Below are 21,911 nucleotides of genomic sequence, written 5' to 3' on the forward strand. Positions count from 1 at the left end.
TGGGAGGTGTGACCTGAGGCATGAACAATCACCTATGCGGGTGCACCCCCTTGTGAAGGGGTCTCCCCCCCTCTCCCCCCAGTTGGGCATTTTCTCACAATGAGTCAATCATCTTCACAATCAACATCTACGAAAAGTAAACATAATGAGGCTAACAATTCAAAGACTCTTCCCACTGCATGACAGTTACTCATGGTCTCACGTACTGAAGATGGTCAGTCCGTTTATTATTCAGAAAGGTGTTGCTGCAATTGCCGGCCCTGTGAAATTCTGCTCTTGTTTACGGACTGGCACTTTGCGTTTGGAGACTACTTCCGATTCTCAAGCACAACAACTGCTTGCTGCCTTGCTTCTCCACCGCTACCCTGTTCGTGTTGAGGCCCATAGAACTTTGAATTCTTCCCATGGTGTTATTTACACTAGACTGCTCAGCGATCTAACTGAGCCTGAAACTCAATTTTATCTCTCTGATCAGGGTGTCATTGCCATCCATCTGGTAATGAAAAAGGTAGATTCCTCCTTAGTGCCCACCCGCGTTCTTTTTCTCACCTTTGATAGAGTGGTGCTTCCATCCAAGATCAAAGCAGGCTATGAAATTATCACAGTCCAGCTGTACATTCCGAGCCGAATGCGCTGCTAGCAGTGTCATTGTTTCAACCACACTAGAATGTCTTGTTGACACCCAGCCAAATGTGTAACCATTGGTAGGGATGCACTCGAGGGCGATTGTCTGCCTCCTTCTCGCTTCTGCATCAACTGCAGTGGTGGCCTCCTGTCAGGATTGTCCCTCGTATCTGGAAGAGTGGGCTGTGCAAGAGATCCGGGTAAAGGAAAAAGTGCCTTACCCAGTCACTCACAAGTTATTGGCTAGTTGCAAACCCTGCGTTCTGCTGTCTGGCACATATAGTTCTGTTCTTGTTACCCCTCGCTCCATGGAGGACATGGCAAGGCCACACAGATATGCAACCTCTCAATTCAGCTCTGAGGTTGTTAAGTACTTCCATGAAGACTTTCTACGTTCCTCCAGCGAACCAACATCTGAGTCTTCCTCTAACCGGAAAGGCTCGTAGAAGTTCACCAAAGGCAAATGGTCTTCTCCTTCACCGATTCAAAGATCCTCTTCGACAGTGTTGCCACGTGACACCTTAGCCAAGCCGGCCTCCGTGTCAACGGTGCACACCACCAACTGTTTTCCAGCATTGGACTCCACAGACCAACAGTACAAGCAAGCCGATGCTTCTGTGGACCCCATGGAACAGGATCCTCCTGCGTCTGTGCCCTGTAGTAGTGACTCTTCACAGGCTTTTACTTGGCAGCCGCCGAGGTGACACCTCTACATCTCTTCTTCAGGACTCTCCTCCGAAGGATGGTTCACAGCATTCGCCCCCAAAGAGGATTTATGGCTGCTTTTAGCATCACTGTATCCCCTTGTACTCTGCCTTCAGGAAACGAAATTGTGCCCTCACGACCGCATTGAGCTTTCACATTTCTTCCCCCTTCGTTTTGACCTTCACCCTGAGGTTGGCATCCCATCTCATGGGGGCATCATGCTGCTCATACAGGATGATGTTCATAGTCAACCCATCTCCCTGACTACCCAACACCAAGCTGTTGCAGTTCGCCTTTTCCTTCCCCACCTGACTTTTTCCCTCTGTGCCATTTATGTCCCTTCATCATTCGATGTCACGAGAGCAGACTTCCTTCAGGTCATTGGGCAGCTCCACCCCCCCCCCCCCCCCCCCCACCTCCCCACTCTCATTTTTGCTACTCAGTGACTTTAATGCCCATCATCTCCTTTGGGGTTCTCCCACGACCTGTCAGAGAGGTACCCTCTTGGCTGATCGTCTTAACCACCGTAAGCTCTTCTGCCTTAAGACTGGAGCACCCACTTTCCTTTCCGACTTCTCGCACACCTATTCCCAGTTGGACCTATCCTTCTGCACTGCCCAGCTTGCCCATCATCTTGAGTGGTCCCTTCTTTCTGATTCCTACTTGAGTGACCATACCCCCGTGTGCTATTTGTTGCTGACGCCTACTCCACCTGCATACACACCTACACTTTCCTGATGGGTGTGAACCCTTCACCAACTTGGCTTTGTGAAGCGATTCATGTTAACCTTGGCCTTCCTTCGCTTCCTAAGGCTACTACTCCAGTCTTGCCTTATCGCCTTAAGTTTCACGGCCTTCGCATGGAACTTTGCGATAGTACCTGTGTCTACACTGATGGCTCTCGGACTGACAGTGGGATTGGTTGTGCCTTTGTCATTGGCACCCATGTCTTTCAATATCAGCTTCTGGCACACTGCTCATATTTATAGCTGAACTCTTCCCCTGTATTGGTCCACTGAGTACATCCGGTGACACAGACTTTTCAGTTGTGTCCTCTGCTCAGACTCACTCGGTGCTCTTCAAAGTCTGTATGTGCTGTAGGTTGCCCATCCCCTAGTGCAACGGGTACAGGAAAACTGTCACCTGCTCACTCTTGGTGGAGCCACTGTTATGATTATGTGGGTTCCTGGTCATGTTGGTCTGCCAGGAAACGAGGCAGCTGATGCTGCTGCCATGCTGCAGTCCTCATACCTCAGCCTGCTAGTAACTATATTCCCTCCAGTGATCTCTGTGGTGCCATCTGTCAGGAGGTGGTGTCCCTTTGGCATCACCAATGGTCCTCTCTTTACAGGAATAAGCTCCGGCTTATTAGGCCTCTCCCAGAGGCTTGGACGACCTCCTCTCGGCTGTCCCATCGGGACGAGGTAATTTTAACTAGGCTGCATATTGGGCACTGCCTTTTTAGCCATCGTCATTTAATAAGCGGCACTACCCCACCACTTTGTACACATTGCGCCCAAGTTTTAACTGCCCATCATTTCCTGATGGAATGCCCATTTTTTTAACTGTTTACGTTCCCGCTTGGGTGTGCCGTCTGAGTTATTGGCCATTTTAGCAAATGACGTGTTTTACTTTTTATCTGCCAAAGCAATATGGCGAAGACCATTTAGTTTTTGGACCTCCGTTTCTCTACGGTGTCTTTTTTAGCCCTTTCTCCATGTGCCTATTTTTAGCTGTTTTTTCTTGTGTCAATGGGGACTGATGTTTAGTTGTCTTTTAACTCCTCTCTGTCTTTGTGTTCTATAGTTTTGACTTGGGTGTGTATGACCACAGTTGCTTTTTGCACCCTAAAACAAAACAAAATCAAACCAAACCTTTTTTGTCCCATCTTCTAAGATACGCCATTTGGACATCATTGCCCTGGGTGTTCCTCTCTCCAGAATGCAGATTGATCTTCCTGAGGTCAGATTCTTTCCATTCTTCTGTAAATGATATGTAGTAGTGTTTAGCAACCAGTGACTTTTTATCAGAATTCTTACTATTCGTTGTTCAGGAGGTGAGCCATTATATTTAAAAAATTCAATTTAATTGACAATAAGGCCATCTGATTACAGTCTTGGTCTAACGGAAGATAACTTATACCCAGCTTACATGCAGAGGCAGTGGGCTAATTTGTAGTGAAGACATATTCTGGATAAACAAGGGTATATTATTTTGTTGTTTGCACAATTGTTTGCTAAATCTGTGATTGTTGATACCTGTGAAATAACAGAGCCATTATGCAGAGATCATCCAGAAGCGACAATGCCAATTGGTACACATATGAAGCACTAGATGCATGTATTATCATAAAAAAAGCTAAACTCCTCCCTTTTATTGGCAAGACACATGTTGAATTTAGACTAGACAGAGTATTTTTTATTCCAGATTACATTTCTAAGATTACTTTCTTGATATTTTAAACAAGATTCCCGATTTTAAAGTTATGTATGTTCATGTTCCTGAACAAGAACACCCTTACCTCAAACAATGTTTTTCCCAACATTCCCGCCATGAATCACCTCTTCAGTGATGTTGTAGTGTTCAACGCTTAGTTCTTTGATATGCTAGGAGCACTGTAGCAAATGATCAGGTATTGAAATTTTTAGTCTCCTCTTAATTCCCTGAGTGCTATGTCCACCATACAGCACTTCTTCATAGTGGGTAAACAGTCCACGATATCAAAGATGCCCTCCTTCATCTGAAATCCCAGAAGAGAGGTGTTGTTCTCCCATGTACCAAGCCATGTGAGAATCTGTGGTAATTAGCAAATATTATAGTCAAAGATACTTGTGGGTTACCCAGTATGACTCAATGAAATTTCCCTGGGAATGCTGTAAGTTAATTGTTGTGGACTGTCATGTGTCTGTGGGAAGAAGAGTGACTCAGGATTTCAAATAATGAGGTGTTTGTTGATAAAATGGACTGTACCACTGTGACGTGTCTTCTAGCTGCTGAGATATAGTCAAGTCCTCCTCACCCACCATTGAGTAGGGCACTGTACTAACACACAGCTTCTCCATTACACATTATTACCATGTATCCTATCTTACAGGTGGAACTCATTTTAATGTTTTTGCAGCCTAACATTGCACCTAAATTGTTAAGTAGGAGATTTTTGTGTGTTTTCGAAGGGTGGCATTCTCATTCATTTTTGTACGTGTTCAGTTAGCATTAGTGTAGTTATTTTTAACTGTATAATGTTACTAATTGCTAATTTTGTGTACCTGAGAGCGAGTCAGTGTGTGGATCTGTCTGCAGCTGCAAGTGAATGAGTGCCATTTTAATTAAGATTTTATGTTATCAATGTCTGAATTTGAAAATTTAGGTCACATTTGTCACAACATTTTAGTTAGAGCACTGATAACTGTGTTGTTAATTTTCATGTTGTAACCGCAACCATCATTACCAAATTGTCAAAGCTTCTATGTGTTACAGGAATGTGCAAAATCATATAAAGAATTTGGTATGATTATTAATTGCTTTTTTATCAGGGACAATTCTTTTTATAAACTTACATGAATGTCACATGTGTGGACAAATTAGTTCCAGTTTCTTCAACTTTCAAATGTGTGTGTGTGTGTGTGTGTGTGTGTGTGTGAGAGAGAGAGAGAGAGAGAGAGAGAGAGAGAGAGAGAGAGAGAGGGAGACCAATCTTGACACTTCTAATTTTATTTTTTATGTACTTCAGTGAGCATTGCAGTATGGTTGCAAAAAAGAAGAGAGCTCAAACGGAAATTGATAATACCTCCACTTCAGAAATAACAGTAAGAAAAAGGGTACGGTCAAATGAAAATGCTGGGAGTAGTGCAGTTGCGCCAAAAACTAAAGAGTCGTCAAAAACTGTTACCAAATCTAAAAAAGGCACAGTGTCTAAAGATAAGGTTGAAGATCTAATTGAAAGGGCTGAGGAGGAGTACGTTGATGATGTACGGACTCATAACAACAACTCAGTTTTAGCTGATGATGGTAAGTAATGCTACTTTGCATAACAGTCTGCATACTTTCTTTCTAAAGACATGTAATTGCCTTTTCCAGTGTTGATTTGTTTACCAGTTATACATTGATCGGCCAGAACATTATGACCACCTATCTAATAGCCTGTATGTCCACCTTTGGCACGGATAACAGCTGCAACGCATTGTGGCATGGAAGCAGTGAGGCATTGGCAGATCACTGGAGCCACCACATCTGTGCTCACAAGTTACCTAATTCCTGTGAATTCCAGGGAGGGGGCCAATTAGCTCTGATGCCGTGTTCAATCAAATCTCAGATGCATTCGATCAGGTTCAAACCTGGCAAGTTGGCTGGCCAGCACATAAATTGGAACTCACCACTGTGTTCCTCAAAGTACTCCATCACACTGCTGGCCTTGTGACATGGTGCATTATCTTGAAAAATGCCACTGCTATCAGGAAAAATGATCTTCATGAAGGGGCTTACGTGGCCTGCAACCAGTGTATGATACTCCTTGGCTGTCATGGTGCTTTGCACAAGCTCCACTAGACCTATGGATGCCCACATGAATGTTCCCCAGAGCATAATGGAGCCACCACCATGTGTCTGTCCCACAGCACAGGTGTCAAGGAACGGTTCTCCTGGAAGACAACAAATTTGCGCCTCCCATTGGCATGATGAAGAAGGTATCAGGATTCATCAGATCATGCAATGCTCTGCCACTGCACCAACGTCCAGTGCCGATGGTCACATGCCCATCTCAGTCATAGTTGCCGATGTCATGGTGTTAACATTGGAACATGCATAGGTCATCGACTGTGGAGGCACATTGTTTTGAGTGTTCAGTAAACTGTGTGTTCAGACACATTTTTACTCTGCCCAGCATTAAAGTCTGATGTTAGTTTTGCCACAGTTTTCTGCCTGCTTTGTTTTACCAGTCTGCCCTGCCTACAGTGTCTGACATCTGTAATGAGGGGTGGTCACCCAGTCCCATGAAATCTGGGCATGGTTTCACCTGGGTTTCGCCAAGTGTTGAAGACACACACCACAGCACTCCTTGAACAGCCAACAAGTTGTACAGTTTCTGAAATGCTTATGCTGAGCCTCCAGGCCATCACGAACTGCCCTTGGTCAAACTCGGATAGATCGCATGCCTTCCCCTTTCTACACGTAGACAGCACACTCTCTGATACTACGTGCATTGTGCATGTGTCTGAATAGCAGTCATTCCTTGCCAGGTGGTGCTGCTATCGCTTGGACAAGTTCATGTTCATAGGAGGTCGGTGACCGTAATGTTCTGGCTGATCAGTGTATTTCTCCCTTTATTATTTATGTATTATTTTGATTAATATAATGCTATCAACATTATAGGCTCAGCACGACAACTCAAAAAAATCTTAATTTATGTGAAATGAAATTGGTAAATTGAACTTCAGAAATCCTAATTAAAATGTTACAAAACTGTGAAATATGGATATAATAGCTATTTTTAATGAAACAGTATCTCATTAAAACAGTAGTATAAAGAAAAAGTGGCAACTTAACCATCAGTTAAGAGTGGGCAAGTTCACCTGTTCCATTGACATTACATTTTGTCTTTAATTTATGTGTCTAGCATTATTGTACATTTTGTTCAAGATGCATTTCTGTCTTTTTGTATCTGATCTGTCCCTTTTTCCCCCCTGCAGACAAAATGGATGGCTCTGGATCCTTGTTGTAAATATTGGTGGTGCTATGGGCAATTTACACCATTTTGTCTTGATAAGAATTGCCTTGTTACTATCATAAAATGTTTAAACTTACTACAATTTTTTTTCAACTTCACATAAGAAAGGATGTAATATGTCCAGATCAACAATCATACTCTTGTTAAGTTGTTCGCAGTGCAGCATTTTTCATAAGACAAATGAGTTGTATCTATGTGGGGGCTTTCAATAAGTAATGCAACATTATTTTTTCCTCGGAAAACTTTGGTTGAAAAAACTGTAATTTTGTTTGTGATGTCCTTGAACATTTGCACATTATCAAATATTTCCAGTAATTCCCAGATGATGATAGCTCTACAACTAGTCTTGAAAGTGGCATCTGCAAATGAGGTACGTTCCAAGCAAAGTGTCATAACCCGACGTAGGTCTCAACATATTTACTCGGATCACTATTAGATCAGAGGATTGTAGGTCATTTGTTGGTACATGAGTGGCTTCGTACAGGGGTAAAACAGCAACGGATTCAAGCTGAGGTCTCTGTGATTAGAGACGATACAGAATGTCTTGCATGTTAAGCGAAGGAAGTAGATATGGTGGTGATAAGGAAATGAGACTGAGTTGTGGTGTGGCTTACTGGTGTGCTTTTTATATTTTCTTCATGTATTTGCAGTGAACATGCATGAAAGCAATGACACTAGTTTATAAATTCAGTAAGTGCAGAACATAATAGTCTTACTAGTGTTTCCACACATTAACCAGAACAAATGGCCACCATGACTTATAACTTGCTTAAGCTTCGCATATACACAGTAGCATATGCTACTGCTGGCCATGAACCATGGAAGTGCCAGATTATGTTGTTCTGAATGAACCCTTAGGTTCAAGTACTCGTCAAAATGAGAGTGACATACAGACAGTTACATGTCGACAACTGTATGAAGGAAACCAATAACCATAGTACAGAGGTACATAAAAGGAAGCTGTGCAAGTCATTCTTAGTGTAAAAGCTTAACAGAGTTTAATCTCTCTCACATAGTATCTGCTGCAGACTTGTTTATCAAAGACTGTCCCCCCGCCCCCCATGGGTCCGGAGGTTAGAATGGGCCTGAGGTATTCCTGCCTGTCGTAAGAGGCAACTAAAAGGAGTCTCACAAGTTTTGGCCTTTATGTGATGGTCCCTTGTAGGGTTTGACCTCCATTTTTCAAAATGTTCCCGAAGAGCGATCCAATTGGTGAAGGGTGCATTAAATGGTGCATAGTGTTCATTATACAGTGAGACATCTCACATTCTTCATCGACGTGGATCTGCACTTCTGCTGATTCTCCAGCTGTTGAGCGAGGTCGCGCTCCTGGGTGCGTTTTCCTCCAACCTCTGTGCAGTATCCCTTTCTGCACTGTCGATGATAATGGACTTCTTAGCTCGTTTGTGCCTGATATCCAGGACGGTAGCCAGTCCGTTGTGGTGGGGCCACCATGTACCCTGTTGGTAGTAGCCCCCTGACCACACAGGGATGGCTCTGCTGATGCCTGCACCGTTAACTCCCCACGTATGCCAAGGATGCCCGTCACTCTGGGGCATCAGGACTCCCAGCAATGGCCATCCTGCCAGGTGACACCCATGGGGAAAGCCCCTGGTCGTAGTGGGTGGCATCAGGGCAGATGACACGCCATGAAGTGTAGTACGTCATCTCTTGTGGGTGGTCAAACACCAGCAGTCTCCAAGTGGTCAACGTCTAACTTCAATGCTAAGAAATATGACCCCAAATCGTTTGTGTCCCCCCCCCCCCCCCCGCTCCCCACCCCCACCCCCACCCCTCCCAGCCACACCATGGGAGGAACGCCAGGCTATGGTTAGCAGCAAAGCTTATTCACCCTGATACATTATATGTACGAGAGTTGATGGGGTCTTTCTTGTCGATGAAGCCTCAGTTTTTTGTGGAGCATTTAGAGGACAGGTTTAGGGAGATGGAGGGCTTGTCCAAAATGTCAGGGTTGGTCTTGGTAAAAACAGCATCCTCTGCCCAGTCATAGGCACTACTCGCATGTGACAAGCTGGGGGATGCTTCTGTTTCCATCACACCCCATAAGAGCTCAAATATGGTCCAGGATATCATATTTCACAGAGACCTTCTTTTGCAGTCTGACGAGGTGTACGACAGTTTAGAGTGGTTGGGTGTCCATTTCATCCGGCACATCCACCGGGGTCTGAGGGATAATCAGGCTACCACCGGTGTCTTCATCTTGGCCTTTGAGTGTGACACATTACCAAAGAAGGTCAAGGTGATGGTCTACCACTGTGATGTAAAGCCATATATCCCTTCCCCGATGCGGTGCTTTAAGTGCTGGAAGTTTGGCCATATGTATTCCCACCGTACTTCCAGTGTCACCTTTCAGGATTGTGGACATCCTTCACATCCCAAAACTCCCTGTGCCCACCTCTGGTCTGTGTCAACTGCGGAGAGCACCATTTGCCTTGCTCACCAGACTGCAGGATTCCCCAGAAAGAAAGAAATTTAATGGAATACGAGACCCTGGACCGACTGAACTACACTGAGGCTAAGAGAAAAAATGAGAGGCTACATCCTGTGCATATGACGTCAACATATGCCACCACTTTGACAACGGTTCTACCATCTTCCTATCCGCCGCGTACAGTTGGCTCTCAGAGCTGTCAGACTCCATCTGCCCGCTTGATGGTGTGGGGCACTTCCCTCCCTGTTGCTCCTGTGCGACCTACTTCAGGAGCAACACCCCCTGAACCATTGGGCACGTCAGTCCCCACTTCTCAGCCAGAGAAGCGTAAGTCTTCTTCGGCTCCTCTCACCAGGAACGGATCCCTTGGGTCACTCCCTTCCCAGGTTCCTACCAGTGGCAAATTTGACACCCGCCAGTGGCTGAAGCAACCACAGGTAGCTGGTTGTAGGGCTTCACGGTCCTCATTAGTCCCTGAGACTAAATCAGTGAAGCCCTCTCAGCCGGACAAACCCAAGAAGTGTCTAAAAAGAAAAAGGCCCCCAAGAACCAAGGGAATGCGGTGGGACCCACACCACCACTACCTACAAGCGCTGTGTCTGAGGATGAGGTGGAGATTCTGGCATCTGCTGAGGACCCACATCACGCTAGGCCCTCAGACACAATGGCTGTCATCCATACAGGTACTCATCGGGTGGCAGCAGTTGACCCTGAGGTGTTGACTGCCTCATTGAGTGTTTCATGCCTTCCCAGTCTCACGATCACGTAATCCTCCTGTGGAATTGTGGCAGTTTTTTCCACCACCTGGCTGAGCTACGGCAACTGTTAAGCTTTACACCTGCTTTCTGCATTCCCCTCCAGGAAAACTGGTTCCCGGCAATGTGGACTCCTGCCCTTCATGACTATAAGGGATATTACAGGAACCATAGTGACTATAATAGTGTGTCAAGTAGAGTTTATGTCTATGTCCTGAACTCAGTATGTAGTGAACCTGTGCCCCTTAAAGCCCCTCTTGAAGTTGTGGATGTCAGGATAAGGAATACACAGGAAATAACTGTCTGCAATGTATATCTTCCTCCAGATGGTGCAGTACCCCTGAACGTATTGGCTGCACTGATTGATCAACTCCCTAAACCTTTCCTACTTTTGGGAGATTTTAACGTGCATAACCCCTTGTGGGTGGCACCATGCTTACTGGACAAGGTAAGGAGGTCGAAAATTTACTATCACAACTCGACCACTGCCTCTTAAATACAGGTGTCCCCACACATTTCAGTGCGGCACATATTCGGCCATTGATCTATAAGTTTGCAGTCCTGGCCTTCTCCCATCTATCCACTGGAGAGCACATGATGACTTGTGTGGTAGTGACCACTTCCCTATCTTCCTGTCACTCCCCAGGCATCATGCCCATGGATGCCTACCCAGGTGGGATTTAAACAAGGCAGACTGGGAAGCCTTCATCTCTGCTGTCACCGCTGAATCTTCCCCACATGGTGCCATCAATGTTATCATTGAGCAAGTCACTACAATGATCGTTTCTGCGATAGAATACACGATCGCCGCTTATTCTTTATGGTGCCCGCGGCGAAAGAAAGTCCCTTGGTGGTTGCTGGAAGTCGCTGAGGCAATTAAAGAGTGTTGGTGAGCTCTACAGCGGCATAAAAGGCACCCTTCCCTAGAGCACCTAATAGCCTTTAAACGGCTTCGTGCCCGCATTCGCCAGCTTATAAAACGACGGAAAATGTTGGGGGAGGTACGTGTCGACCACTGGCTGCCATACGTCACCTTCCCAAGTCTGGATGAAGATCAGACATCTTTTTGGGTACCAGACCCCAACAGGTGTCCCTGGCATTAACATCAGTGGTGTGTTATCTACCAACGCAAAAGCGATTGCCGAGCGCTTTGCTGAGTACTGTGCTCGAGCCTCTGCGGTGGATAACTATCCCCCAACCTTCGCGCTCTCAAATGGCGAATGGAAGAGAAAGTCCTCTTGTTCACTACAAGCCACAGTCAATCCTACAATACCCCATTTACAGAGTGAGAGCTCCTCAGTGCGCTTGCACAATTCCCCGCACAGCTCCTGGCCGGATTGGATCCACAGTCAGATGATTAAACATCTCTTGTCTGACTAAAAGCGGCATCTCCTCATCATCTTCGATCGGATCTGGTGCAATGTCGTTTTTCCATTGTATGGTGGGAGCGCACCATCATTTCGGTGCCCAAACCCAGTCAAAACCTGCTTGATGTGGGTAGCTACCAGCCCATCAGCCTTACCAACTTTCTTTGTAAGCTGCCAGAACGTATGGTGTGTCGGCAGTTGGGTTGGGTCCTAGAGTCACGTGGCCTACTGGCTCCATGTCAGAGCAGTTTCCACCAGGTTCACTCTACCACTGATAATCTTGTCCACCTCAAGTCTGCCATCCAAACAGCCTTTTCCAGATGCTAACATCTGGTTGCAGTCTTTTTTGACTTAGTTAATGCAAACGACATGACCTGGCAACATCATATCTTTACCACATTGTATGATTGGGGTCTCCGGGCCCCCGTCCTATTTGTATCCAAAACTTCCTGTCGCTCCGTACATTTCATGTCCAAGTTGGTGCCTCCCATAGTTCCCCTGTATTCAGGAGAAGGACGTTCTGCAGGACTCTGTATTGAGTGTGTGTCTATTTTTAGTGGCTATTAACAGTCTAGTAGCAGCTGTAGGGCCATCAGTCTCACTTCTGTATGCAAATGACTTCTCCATTTCATACTGCTCCTCCAGTACTGGTGTTACTGAGCAGTACCTACAGGGAGCCATTCACAAGGTGCAGTCATGGCTTCCAGTTTTCAGCTGCGAAGTCGTGTGTCATGCATTTCTGTCGGCATTGCACCGTTCCTCCAGAACTGGAACTTTACCTTAATGACAATCCACTCACTGTTATGGAGACATATTGATTTTTAGGACTTGGCTACTTCACCTTCGTCAGCTTAAGCGGAAGTGCTCAGTGTCCTGGTGGAGGCCAGAGTGCCTCCATTGAAGATTAGGTGTGCCCAACTGCTCGCCAGTTATGTTGCACACCTTGATAGTTCTCCTGTGCATCCGAATTACCGTCTCCTTCTCCCACCCACAGCGTTTCATCTCCCGCATAGGCAGCCCAGGTCAGGGCTTACACATGCGGTTCGTGTCCGGTCCCTTCTGTCTGAACTGGAGTCTTTCCCATTTACCGCCTCTCCTCGAGGTCCATTCACATACACCTCCTTGGTGTACACCTAAGTTGCAGATTCTTCTGGATCTTTCACATGGCCCTAAGGACTCTGTTAACCCTGTGGCTCTCCACTATCACTTCCTCTCGATTCTCGTCATGTACCAGGGCCATGAAGTGGTTTACATCAGTGGCTCGATGGCTGATGGTGTCATAGGCTTTGCATATGTTCATGGAGGACATATTGAACAGCACTCCTTGCCATATGGCTGCAGTGTTTTCACTGCAGAGCTGGTGGCCATATCTCGTGCTCTTGAGCACATCCGCTCATGCTCTAGCAAGTCATTTCTTCTGTGTACTGACTCCTTGAGCAGCCTGCAGGCTATCGACCAGTGCTACCCTTGCCGTCCTTTGGTAGCGTCCATTCAGGAATCCATCTATCCCCTGGAATGGTCCCATCATTCAGTGATGTTTCTGTGGACCCCAGGACACGACTGAATCACAGGCAATGAATTTTCCAACAGGTTGGCCAAACAGGGTATGTGGAAACCGCTTCTTGAGACTGGCATCTCTGAAACTGACCTGTGTTCTGTATTATGCTGCAGGGTTTTTTGGCTTTGGGGGTCGGAATGGCATAACAGTACGCACAACAAACTGTGTGTTCTTAAGGAGACTACGAATGTGTGGAAGTCTTCCATGTGATACTCTCGCAGGGAATCAGTTGTCCTTTGCTGCCTTTGAATTGGCCATACGTGGCTAACACATGGTTACCTACTATGTCATGAGGACCCACCTCAGTGTTGCTGTGGCTCACAAATGATGGTCGCCCACCTCTTGCTGAACTGGCCACTTTTAGCCACTCTGCGGCGGATTTTTAACTTTCCCAGCACCCTACCTGTGGTTTTGGGCAGCAATGCCTCAACAGCAGCTTTAGTTTTATGTTTTATTCATGAGGGTGGCTCTTATCATTTGATCTAAGTTTTAGCACATGTCCTTTTTCCCTCTCTGTCCTCCACCCTAGAGCTTTTAGGGTGGAGGTTTTAATGTGTTGCAGAGTGGCTGGCTTCTCCTTTTTGTTGTCAGGGTCAGCCAGCCATGGTAATCTGCTCTCTTGTTTTGATGTCTTCTACAAGTTTCTTGTGTGTCTCTGTAGTTTTCTTGTCTGATTTTGCCCATTTTAGTGTTTGTTGCCCTTCTGTCATTCTTGTTGTTTTCTCCTTTCTTCCAGGTGTGTTTTGTATGTTTCAATTATTTTGCTTCCACCTTTGTGGAGTTATTTTAATCGGAACGAGGGACCGATGACCTAGCAGTTTGGCCCCTTCCCTCCTCTTAAACCAACCAACCAAGACTGGCAGGAATTCTTCTGCTCACTGGAACTCTTCTGCTTGCTGGAACCCTTTGGCTTGCAGGAAGTCTCCCTTGCTTGACATTTAAGGGCTTCTACTTACGGCATTTTGGGCTGTTTGGTTACAGCTGATAGATTCCTGTGTCAGTTTTTTACCTACATCTCGCAGTCAGTTATTTTGCCAAAGCATTTGAGCTCTTAATAAACTGACGAAAGCAGTTTGCACTTTATGTCTCTATCGAAGTTACAGTGCTTGCAGCGAATATTCATACTTAATTTTTTTTTTTTTTTGGTGTGTGTGTGTGTGTGTGTGTGGGGGGGGGGGGGGGGGGGGTGTCTGCCTTCAGCATTTGATCATTATGAAAAAACTTTTATTAAATGATCGTCGCAAATATTCACTGATGTTGGCAGAATGTCTTCAGACACCAGGTAGTGGATAAAAGCACAGTAAGTCACTGGCTGAAGCATCTGTCATCCACAGAAAAATGACGAGGAAATTTGTCTGATCTTCCATGTGTGGGGAGGCTGCACACAACTCCGATGCTTGCAATGTTGCAGTGCGTGGACATTCTTTATTTGAGGCGATCGATGAATAACAATCAAGCAACACGGTGCTTAACTTGACATCTCTGTTGGTTCTGTAGTCACTTGGTACAGCAGTTAGTGTATGCAAAGGATTGCGTTTCCTTGAACCCTGACTGAAGAGCACAAACAGGAAAGAAGGAACAAATATATCATATTGCTTGTTCATTATAAGGCTGATGATGATGTTTTCTTGTCGAACTTTTTTCCGGAGTGCCATCACACGATGTCACCTTCGAAGAAGTAATGCAAAACTATACCTTAATCTGGTCAAGACATGGCTACAGTAAAAGGACTCATAATAAAATGAGCAACTCTGAAGTCTGTTGTGAGATTCTTAGGAAAGTGGAGGAAAATTACTGCATGGTCTTGGGCACAAAAATGCGACACACTTCTCCATCTCTACAATATCACAAGGACACAAACAAGTCTGTGCACCCAAGAGGAGATCACACAAATTCGGTGAACTGTTCTTCCTCATCTGTCCTACAGTCTAGATGTCGCATCTTTGGATTTCTATCTCTTTGAACTACTGAAGGATGGACTCTTTGGGAAGTACTAGAACAATTATGCAGCAAAAAGTTGGCTAAGATACAGACCAGTAGAGTGGTACCCTGATGACGCACAGGCTCGCACTTTATGGTGGCATAAAGCCATGGAATGCATTGGAAAATAAGGTTTAATAGTCAAAGAATGGGGGAACAGTCTTGTGCAGTGGTTCCCCACCTTTCTTAGACCATTAGCTAGTACACTCACTGCCCTACATCCCCCTCCCCACCCCCTTTCCCCCACATTATTACCAACTTTAGCACCTAACTAAGCTGTAGAATGAAAGACTTTTCCTGTAAAACTTTTATTTTTAATACAATGAAAGATGAATGGCATTTAGCTTTGTGTGTGTGTGTGGGGGGGGGGGGGGGGGGAGTTGACACTTGTTACAAAATGTACTTCCCCTGCATTACTCCTTTCCATTGCAGCATTTTCTTGGCCTGCACATTGCAATGCCATTTAAAATCAACCAAGTTAAAACCTGCACACTATACTTACTGTTTATAAATCGCTTGATTGCTGCACTCGTTATTTCTGAACTGGAAGACTTCAGACTGTTGATGCTTTGTGTGGTCAGCAGCAACAACAACAACAACAACAACAATAATAATAATAATAATAATACTGTATATGGCATCCTTATGTAGTTATTGCTGTGTTGTGCTGTCAATTGATTCATTTATCTGTTTCAAAATGAGTAATGAAGCAATTTCTGGACTACTGCAGGTACTAACTACAACATAGAGAAGACATTTGCTTGAGATATTTAGCATTTGTTACATATATGTCTCACTTTATCATCAGCGATGTACAGGACAACGTAGAAAATACGTGTGTAGTGGCTGGGCAATGTGAGGAACCAGTAACCTTCATCACATTAATGCTACTAATTGATAAAAAGTAATTATTGATAACTTATATAATCATTATTAGAGTCTTACGAATTGCGATAACAATAATAATTTAGTGTAACCCTTGGGGGGGGGGGGGGGGGGGGGAGGCGGCGGAGGGGTAATTACCCCAGGTTGGGAACCACTGGTATAGTGTATATAAATCATGAATAAAACCATCCTGCTTTGAGAAAGTGTCATATTACTTATTGAAGGATCCTCATAGATAATGAAAACAAATGAGAAACCAATTTTGAAATATCTAAAGTAGAAATAACTCTTACAAATACATTGATTATCCATAAGAAATGTGGGTAAGATGACAGAGTTTGAACTTAACAATAGCAGAAGTAATTCTCTCCAACAGAAAATGATGCACTGTGAAGGAATTATGTGAATGGGACAAAAATTGGTAGATGTGATGTACAGACAAACAAATGAACACAATTTAAGAAAAGTGGATGATTTATTTAAGAGAAAGGGCTTCACAATTTGAACAAGTCAGTGACTCATTGGTCCACCTCTGGCCCTTATGCAAGCAGTTATTCGGCTTGACATTGATTGATAGAGCTGTTGGATGTCCTCCAAAGGAATAATGTGCCAAATTCTGTCCATTGAAAGCGTTAGATGGTCGAAATCCTGAGCTGGTTGGATGCTCCAAATGTTCTCAAATGGGGAGAGATCTGGTGACCTTGCTGCCAAAGATAAGATGTGGCAAACACAAAGACTAGCAGTAAAGACTCTCGCCATGTGCGGGCAGGCATTATCTTGCTGAAATATAGGCCCAGAATCCGTTACCGTGAAGGGCAACAAAACAGAGCATGGAAAATCGTCAACACACTGCTGTGCTGTAAGGGTGTCATAGATTGACAATCAAAGGGTTCATGCTATGAAAAGAAATGTCACTCCGTCACTCCTGTTTTTCAGGCCTTACAGTGGGTGATGTTCATATTAGTATCACACCACTGGTTAGGCCATCACCAGACACCTCTTCGGCCTGAAATCTCTGTGACTGGTGTAGAATTGTCTTCAGTGACATGTTCTGCTTTGAACTGAGCCCCAGTGACCGGCAAAGACTTGTCTGGAGACACCTCTGACAAGCAGTGGGATACCAATCTAAACATCACTCGCCCTATGGCCTGACAACCAGGAGTGATGGTCTGGGGTTCCATTTATTTTCGTAGCAGACCCACTTGCTGTCATCTGCACCACCCTTACAGCGCAGTGATACATCAACTATATTCTACGCCCCATTTTGTTGCCCTTTATGGCAAGGCATTCTTGGCTTACGTTTCAGCAAGATAATATTCACTTGCACATGGTGAAAGTTTCTACTGCTTGTCTTTGTGTTTTCCAAACCCTACCTTGACCAGCAAGGTCATGCATCTTTCCCCAGTTGAGAATGGTTGAAGCATTATGGGCAGGGCCCTCCAACTATCTCGAGATTTGGACAATCTAACATACCAATTGGACAGAATTTGGCACAATATCCCTCAGGAGGACATACAATAACTCTGTCAGTCAATACCAAGCCAAATAACTGCTTGCATAAGGGCCAGAGGTGGACCAATGCATTTTTGACTTGCTCAATTTGTGAAGCTCTTTTTCTTGTATAAATCATCCAATTTTCCTGAAATTGTAATCATTTGTTTGTCTGTACATGTACATCACATCTACCAATTTCCGTCCCATTCAGGTAATTACTTCATAGTACATCGCTTGTGTTGTTGTTGTTGTTGTTGTTGTTGTTGCTACTATTTCTGTAGCACAATTGAAGCATTATGATTATGTCTGCTTGTTCTTCGTGTGGTGAAGATATGTTGTATTATAACATGGGAAGGCAACTTTTCCTTGACAGCTTCATCATGGGGAAGGCACCTTTTCCTTGACAGCTTCATTCCCGTTTCATTCTTAGTCTGCTCACACTTTTCCAGTTTCTTTTTTTATATGTTCTAATTCTGTGAGTTAGTCTGGTGCGGTCTCCCTTCACAGTCAAGCAGTCACCAATTTCTGATTACTATATGTAACATCTGCGCTTGAGCCTCTGTACCACTAAGGATTTATTATGAGGCAGAAATAATGTTCTCAAAATGCACAGTAAGTTTTTGATTGCTGTCATGTAAGTGAAAACATGTGACATCTCTTTTTGGTTTGCTAGAGTGAAGCTTGTAACAGTATTATGCAAGCATGCTATAAATGCTACAATAATAGGACACACAAAATCTCATCAGTCTTTTGATAGGTTCGTTGCAGCCTACCATGACTTCTTCTATTGTGCCAAACTCTGCAATTCAGAGTAGCACTTGCACCATATGTTCTCAATTATTTGTTGGATATGTTCCAATCTCTGTCGTCTCTTACAGTTTTTACTCCCTGAAGCTTGCCCTAGTATCACTGAAATTATTGCCTGATGTCTTAACAAATGTTCTGTCATCTTGTCTCTTCTTCTTGTCAATGTTTTTTGTGTGTTCGTATCTTTGCCTATTCTATGAAGAAGCTCTGTATTCCCTATCTTTTCATTCCACGTAAGTTTAAACACCTTTCTATAGCAGTAAATCTCAAATGTTTTGATTCTCTCTTTTTTCCCTATTTTCCCACCTCTGTAAATCTCAAATGTTTCGATTCCCTCTTTTTTCCCTATTTTCCCACAACCCATGATTCACTACTGTCCAATGCTGTGCTCCAAATGTGTATTCTCAGAAACTTCTTCCTCAAATTAAACCTGACATCAGATACCAGCAGACTCCTCTTTACCAGTGTGCCCTCTTTTCTTGTGCTAGTCTGCCTTTTATGTTATACTTGCTTCATTTGTCATGTGTTGTTTTGCTTCCAAGGTAGCAAAATTCCTTATCTTTGCCTACTTTGTAGTCTCCAATTTGATGATAAGCTTATTGCTTATCTATTTTCTGCTACTCCTCATTACTTTCATCTGTCTTCAGTTTACTCTGAATCCAGATTTTGTATTCAGACTGTTCATCGCATTCAACGAGTCCTGTAATTCTTCTTCACTTTGACTGAGGATAGCAACAGCATCATCAAATCAAACCATTTATATCCTTTTACCCTGAATTTTAATCCTACTCTTAAACCTTTATTTTATTTCCATCTTTGTTTCTTTGATGTTTAGATTGAACTGCAGGGAGACTACATCCCTGTCTTACAACCTTTTTAATCTGAGCACTTCATTTTAATTCTTCTATTCTTATTGTTCCCTTTTGATTCTTTTACATATTGTATATTATTCATCTTTCTGTACAGCTTACTCCTAGTTTTCTCAAAATTTTGAACATCTAGCACCATTTATATTTTCAGGTTAATAAATCCTATGAACGTGTCTTGATTTTTTCTTAAGTCTAGCTTCCATTATCAATCACAAAGACATAACTGCTTCTGTGGTGCTCCTGCCTTCTAGAAAGCCCAACTGATCATCAGCTAGAGATCTTCAGTCTTGTTTTTTTTTCTATTTTTCTGTATATTATTCTTGTGAGCAACTTAAATGCGTGAGTTATTAAGGTGATTACATGACAGGTCTTGCACTTATCTGTACTTGCTGTCTTTGGCATTGTGTGGATGACAGTTTTCTGAAAGTGTTGGGGAATGTCTCCAGGCTCACAGATTAAATCTCCACACCTGTTTGAATAGTAACTCTGTTGCCACTTGCCACAGTGGTTTTATGAATTTCTGAGGATTGTTATCTACCCCTTCTGTCTTATTTCATCACAAGTCTTCCAGATATCTGTTAAGTCTTCACTCTAAAGCTGAACTCCTATGTCTTCCATATTGACACCCATTTCATCCTTGCTCATGTCATCAGACAAGTGCTCCTCCTTGTAGAGTTCCTCAGTTTACTCTTTTCTTGATGTCCTTGCTTTTAATTACGACATTGTTGTTTTGACATTTCTGTACGCTGAATCAGTCCTTCCAATGACCATTTCTTTTTCAATTTCTTCACATTTTTCCTGCATTCATTTTGTCTTGGCTTCCCAGAATTAATATTTATTTCATTTGTAGCTAACTTATATTTCTGTACTCCTGAAATTCTGTGGCTTTTTTTTTATTTTTATTTTTTTTAATTGATCAATTAATTTATTTCTTCTGTTATCCAAGACTTATTCACAGTTACCTTCCTTGTACCTATGTCTGTTTGTCCAACTTCTGTGATTGCCCTTTTGGAGATGTTGTAATGGATCTGGGAGATGTTATTTTTTTTTACCGTATTTGTCGATACTGAATTGAAAATGTTTTCTTATATTTTTGTCAGAATTTATTATAATTTGTCTTATTATATGTTAATTTACTTCTGTTTTTGAGAGTAAAAGCATATTGATTACTATTAGAAAATGTATCGAAGAATAGCAAAGAAACTAATTGTGTAAACTATCTTTGACGTTGGAGTAGTCTTTGACTATAGTCAGTCCGAGTCGAAAGCTAACTCTTGGTGTGTGTTGACGGAAGAACAATGTGAAGGTCGGAATCATAAATAATTTTGAATTATGTTACTATTATTTTTGTATTATCTAAAAAGAAGAAACTACATTTGAAGAAACTGTATTTGAAACACCAAAATGAGAGAAACACGCTGAACCACTCATTTTCTGCAGCCGACAACGATGCATTGTGGAATCATACTTAGACAACTGAAACCAAGACTTATATTTGCTTGCAAACGTCTAATGGAAAAGGTACTGTCACGAAATATGGCAAATTTAAGTTTATAAAAAATAGTGACCATATTTTCAACTTGTGTAATAGCCGGGATGCCATATTTCAATGTCCATTACTCTTCAACTGAACACCTACTGTGGTAGTCATCATCATCGTCATCATAGTGTCTTTGCTGTCTGTGGCTGGTAAAATTTTTGCTAGAATTCTGTTGAATTGCCTCCAGTGTCTTCCTGAAACTGTTTTTCTGAATCTCATTCTGGATTTCACTTGCCCAGAGCTAATATTGATATGATATTCTGTGTGCAGCAACTGCAGGAGAACTGCAGGGAACAGCATAAGACTTTGTTATTAATATTCCGTGACCCAGAAAAATTCTTTGTACTGTGCGCGTAGAAGCCATGCAGAAGTCGGAAAATATTTCGGCTGCCGTGAACGCTGTGTTGGAGTGATTCAAGCTCATCATGATGACATATCTTTACAAGTGCTATGCCTGAATGAAACAACTGGCAAATTCCCTATTACTAAGGGGCTCAAATGAGAATGTTTTCTCAGCCAGCATTGTTCGCCATGTACCTCACATCCAGGCTGTGTGTAGGCATTATCTGTAAACAGTGCAGGAGTAAAACTTAAATACAGATTCAGTGGAAGACCATTTGGTCAGTGCAGACTCTATTCTAAAAATATCACAAGTCACGCACGCAACTGAACTGCAGTATGCTGATGTCAGTGCAAAACTCCAACTGTCTGATTGTTTCATTAGTGCAAATGAACAGTTTAGCCTGACAATCAACATCCCATAAGCCAAGGTAGCCACACAGGCTGCTCCTGGAACTGTCTTTCCAGATTTCAGTAACTCTATTTCCAGCTCACTTTTGGGACAAGTGTAATCACTTCCTCTATCTAGGAAGTATATTGTCAACTAATTGCTCAGTGGAGAAGAACATGGAGAACAGAATATATGCCACCTATGTTGCTTTTGGACATTTCATACATCAGGTGTTCCTGAATAAATATCTAACACTATGCATCAAACTGATGGTGTATTGAGCGGTTTTTGTTTCTACCATGTAAAACCTGCACACTGTATCAGCATGATTTTAAGAAACCAGAACACTTCAGCTAACAGAAGCTTAGGTACATTATGTACATCAAATGGGATGACTTGTGTAAGCCATCATCATTGGTCAAC

The 21,911-nt window shown here is 43.3% G+C and overlaps 1 protein-coding gene across 10 annotated transcripts in view; it reads left to right on the forward strand.

Annotated features, from left to right (window-relative positions):
* LOC126473268 (nucleolar transcription factor 1-A-like) overlaps positions 1–21,911 on the forward strand; it is a 216,924-nt gene that overhangs the window by 57,138 nt on the left and 137,875 nt on the right. For all 10 annotated transcript variants that reach the window (XM_050100231.1, XM_050100256.1, XM_050100272.1 and 7 more), the window contains one exon: positions 5,060–5,337. In XM_050100231.1, coding sequence (XP_049956188.1) covers positions 5,060–5,337 — 278 coding nt within the window. The remainder of the gene's footprint in view (positions 1–5,059; positions 5,338–21,911) is intronic.

Source organism: Schistocerca serialis, chromosome 1, assembly GCF_023864345.2.
Source record: "Schistocerca serialis cubense isolate TAMUIC-IGC-003099 chromosome 1, iqSchSeri2.2, whole genome shotgun sequence".
In the NCBI taxonomy this organism is placed as follows: domain Eukaryota; kingdom Metazoa; phylum Arthropoda; class Insecta; order Orthoptera; family Acrididae; genus Schistocerca; species Schistocerca serialis.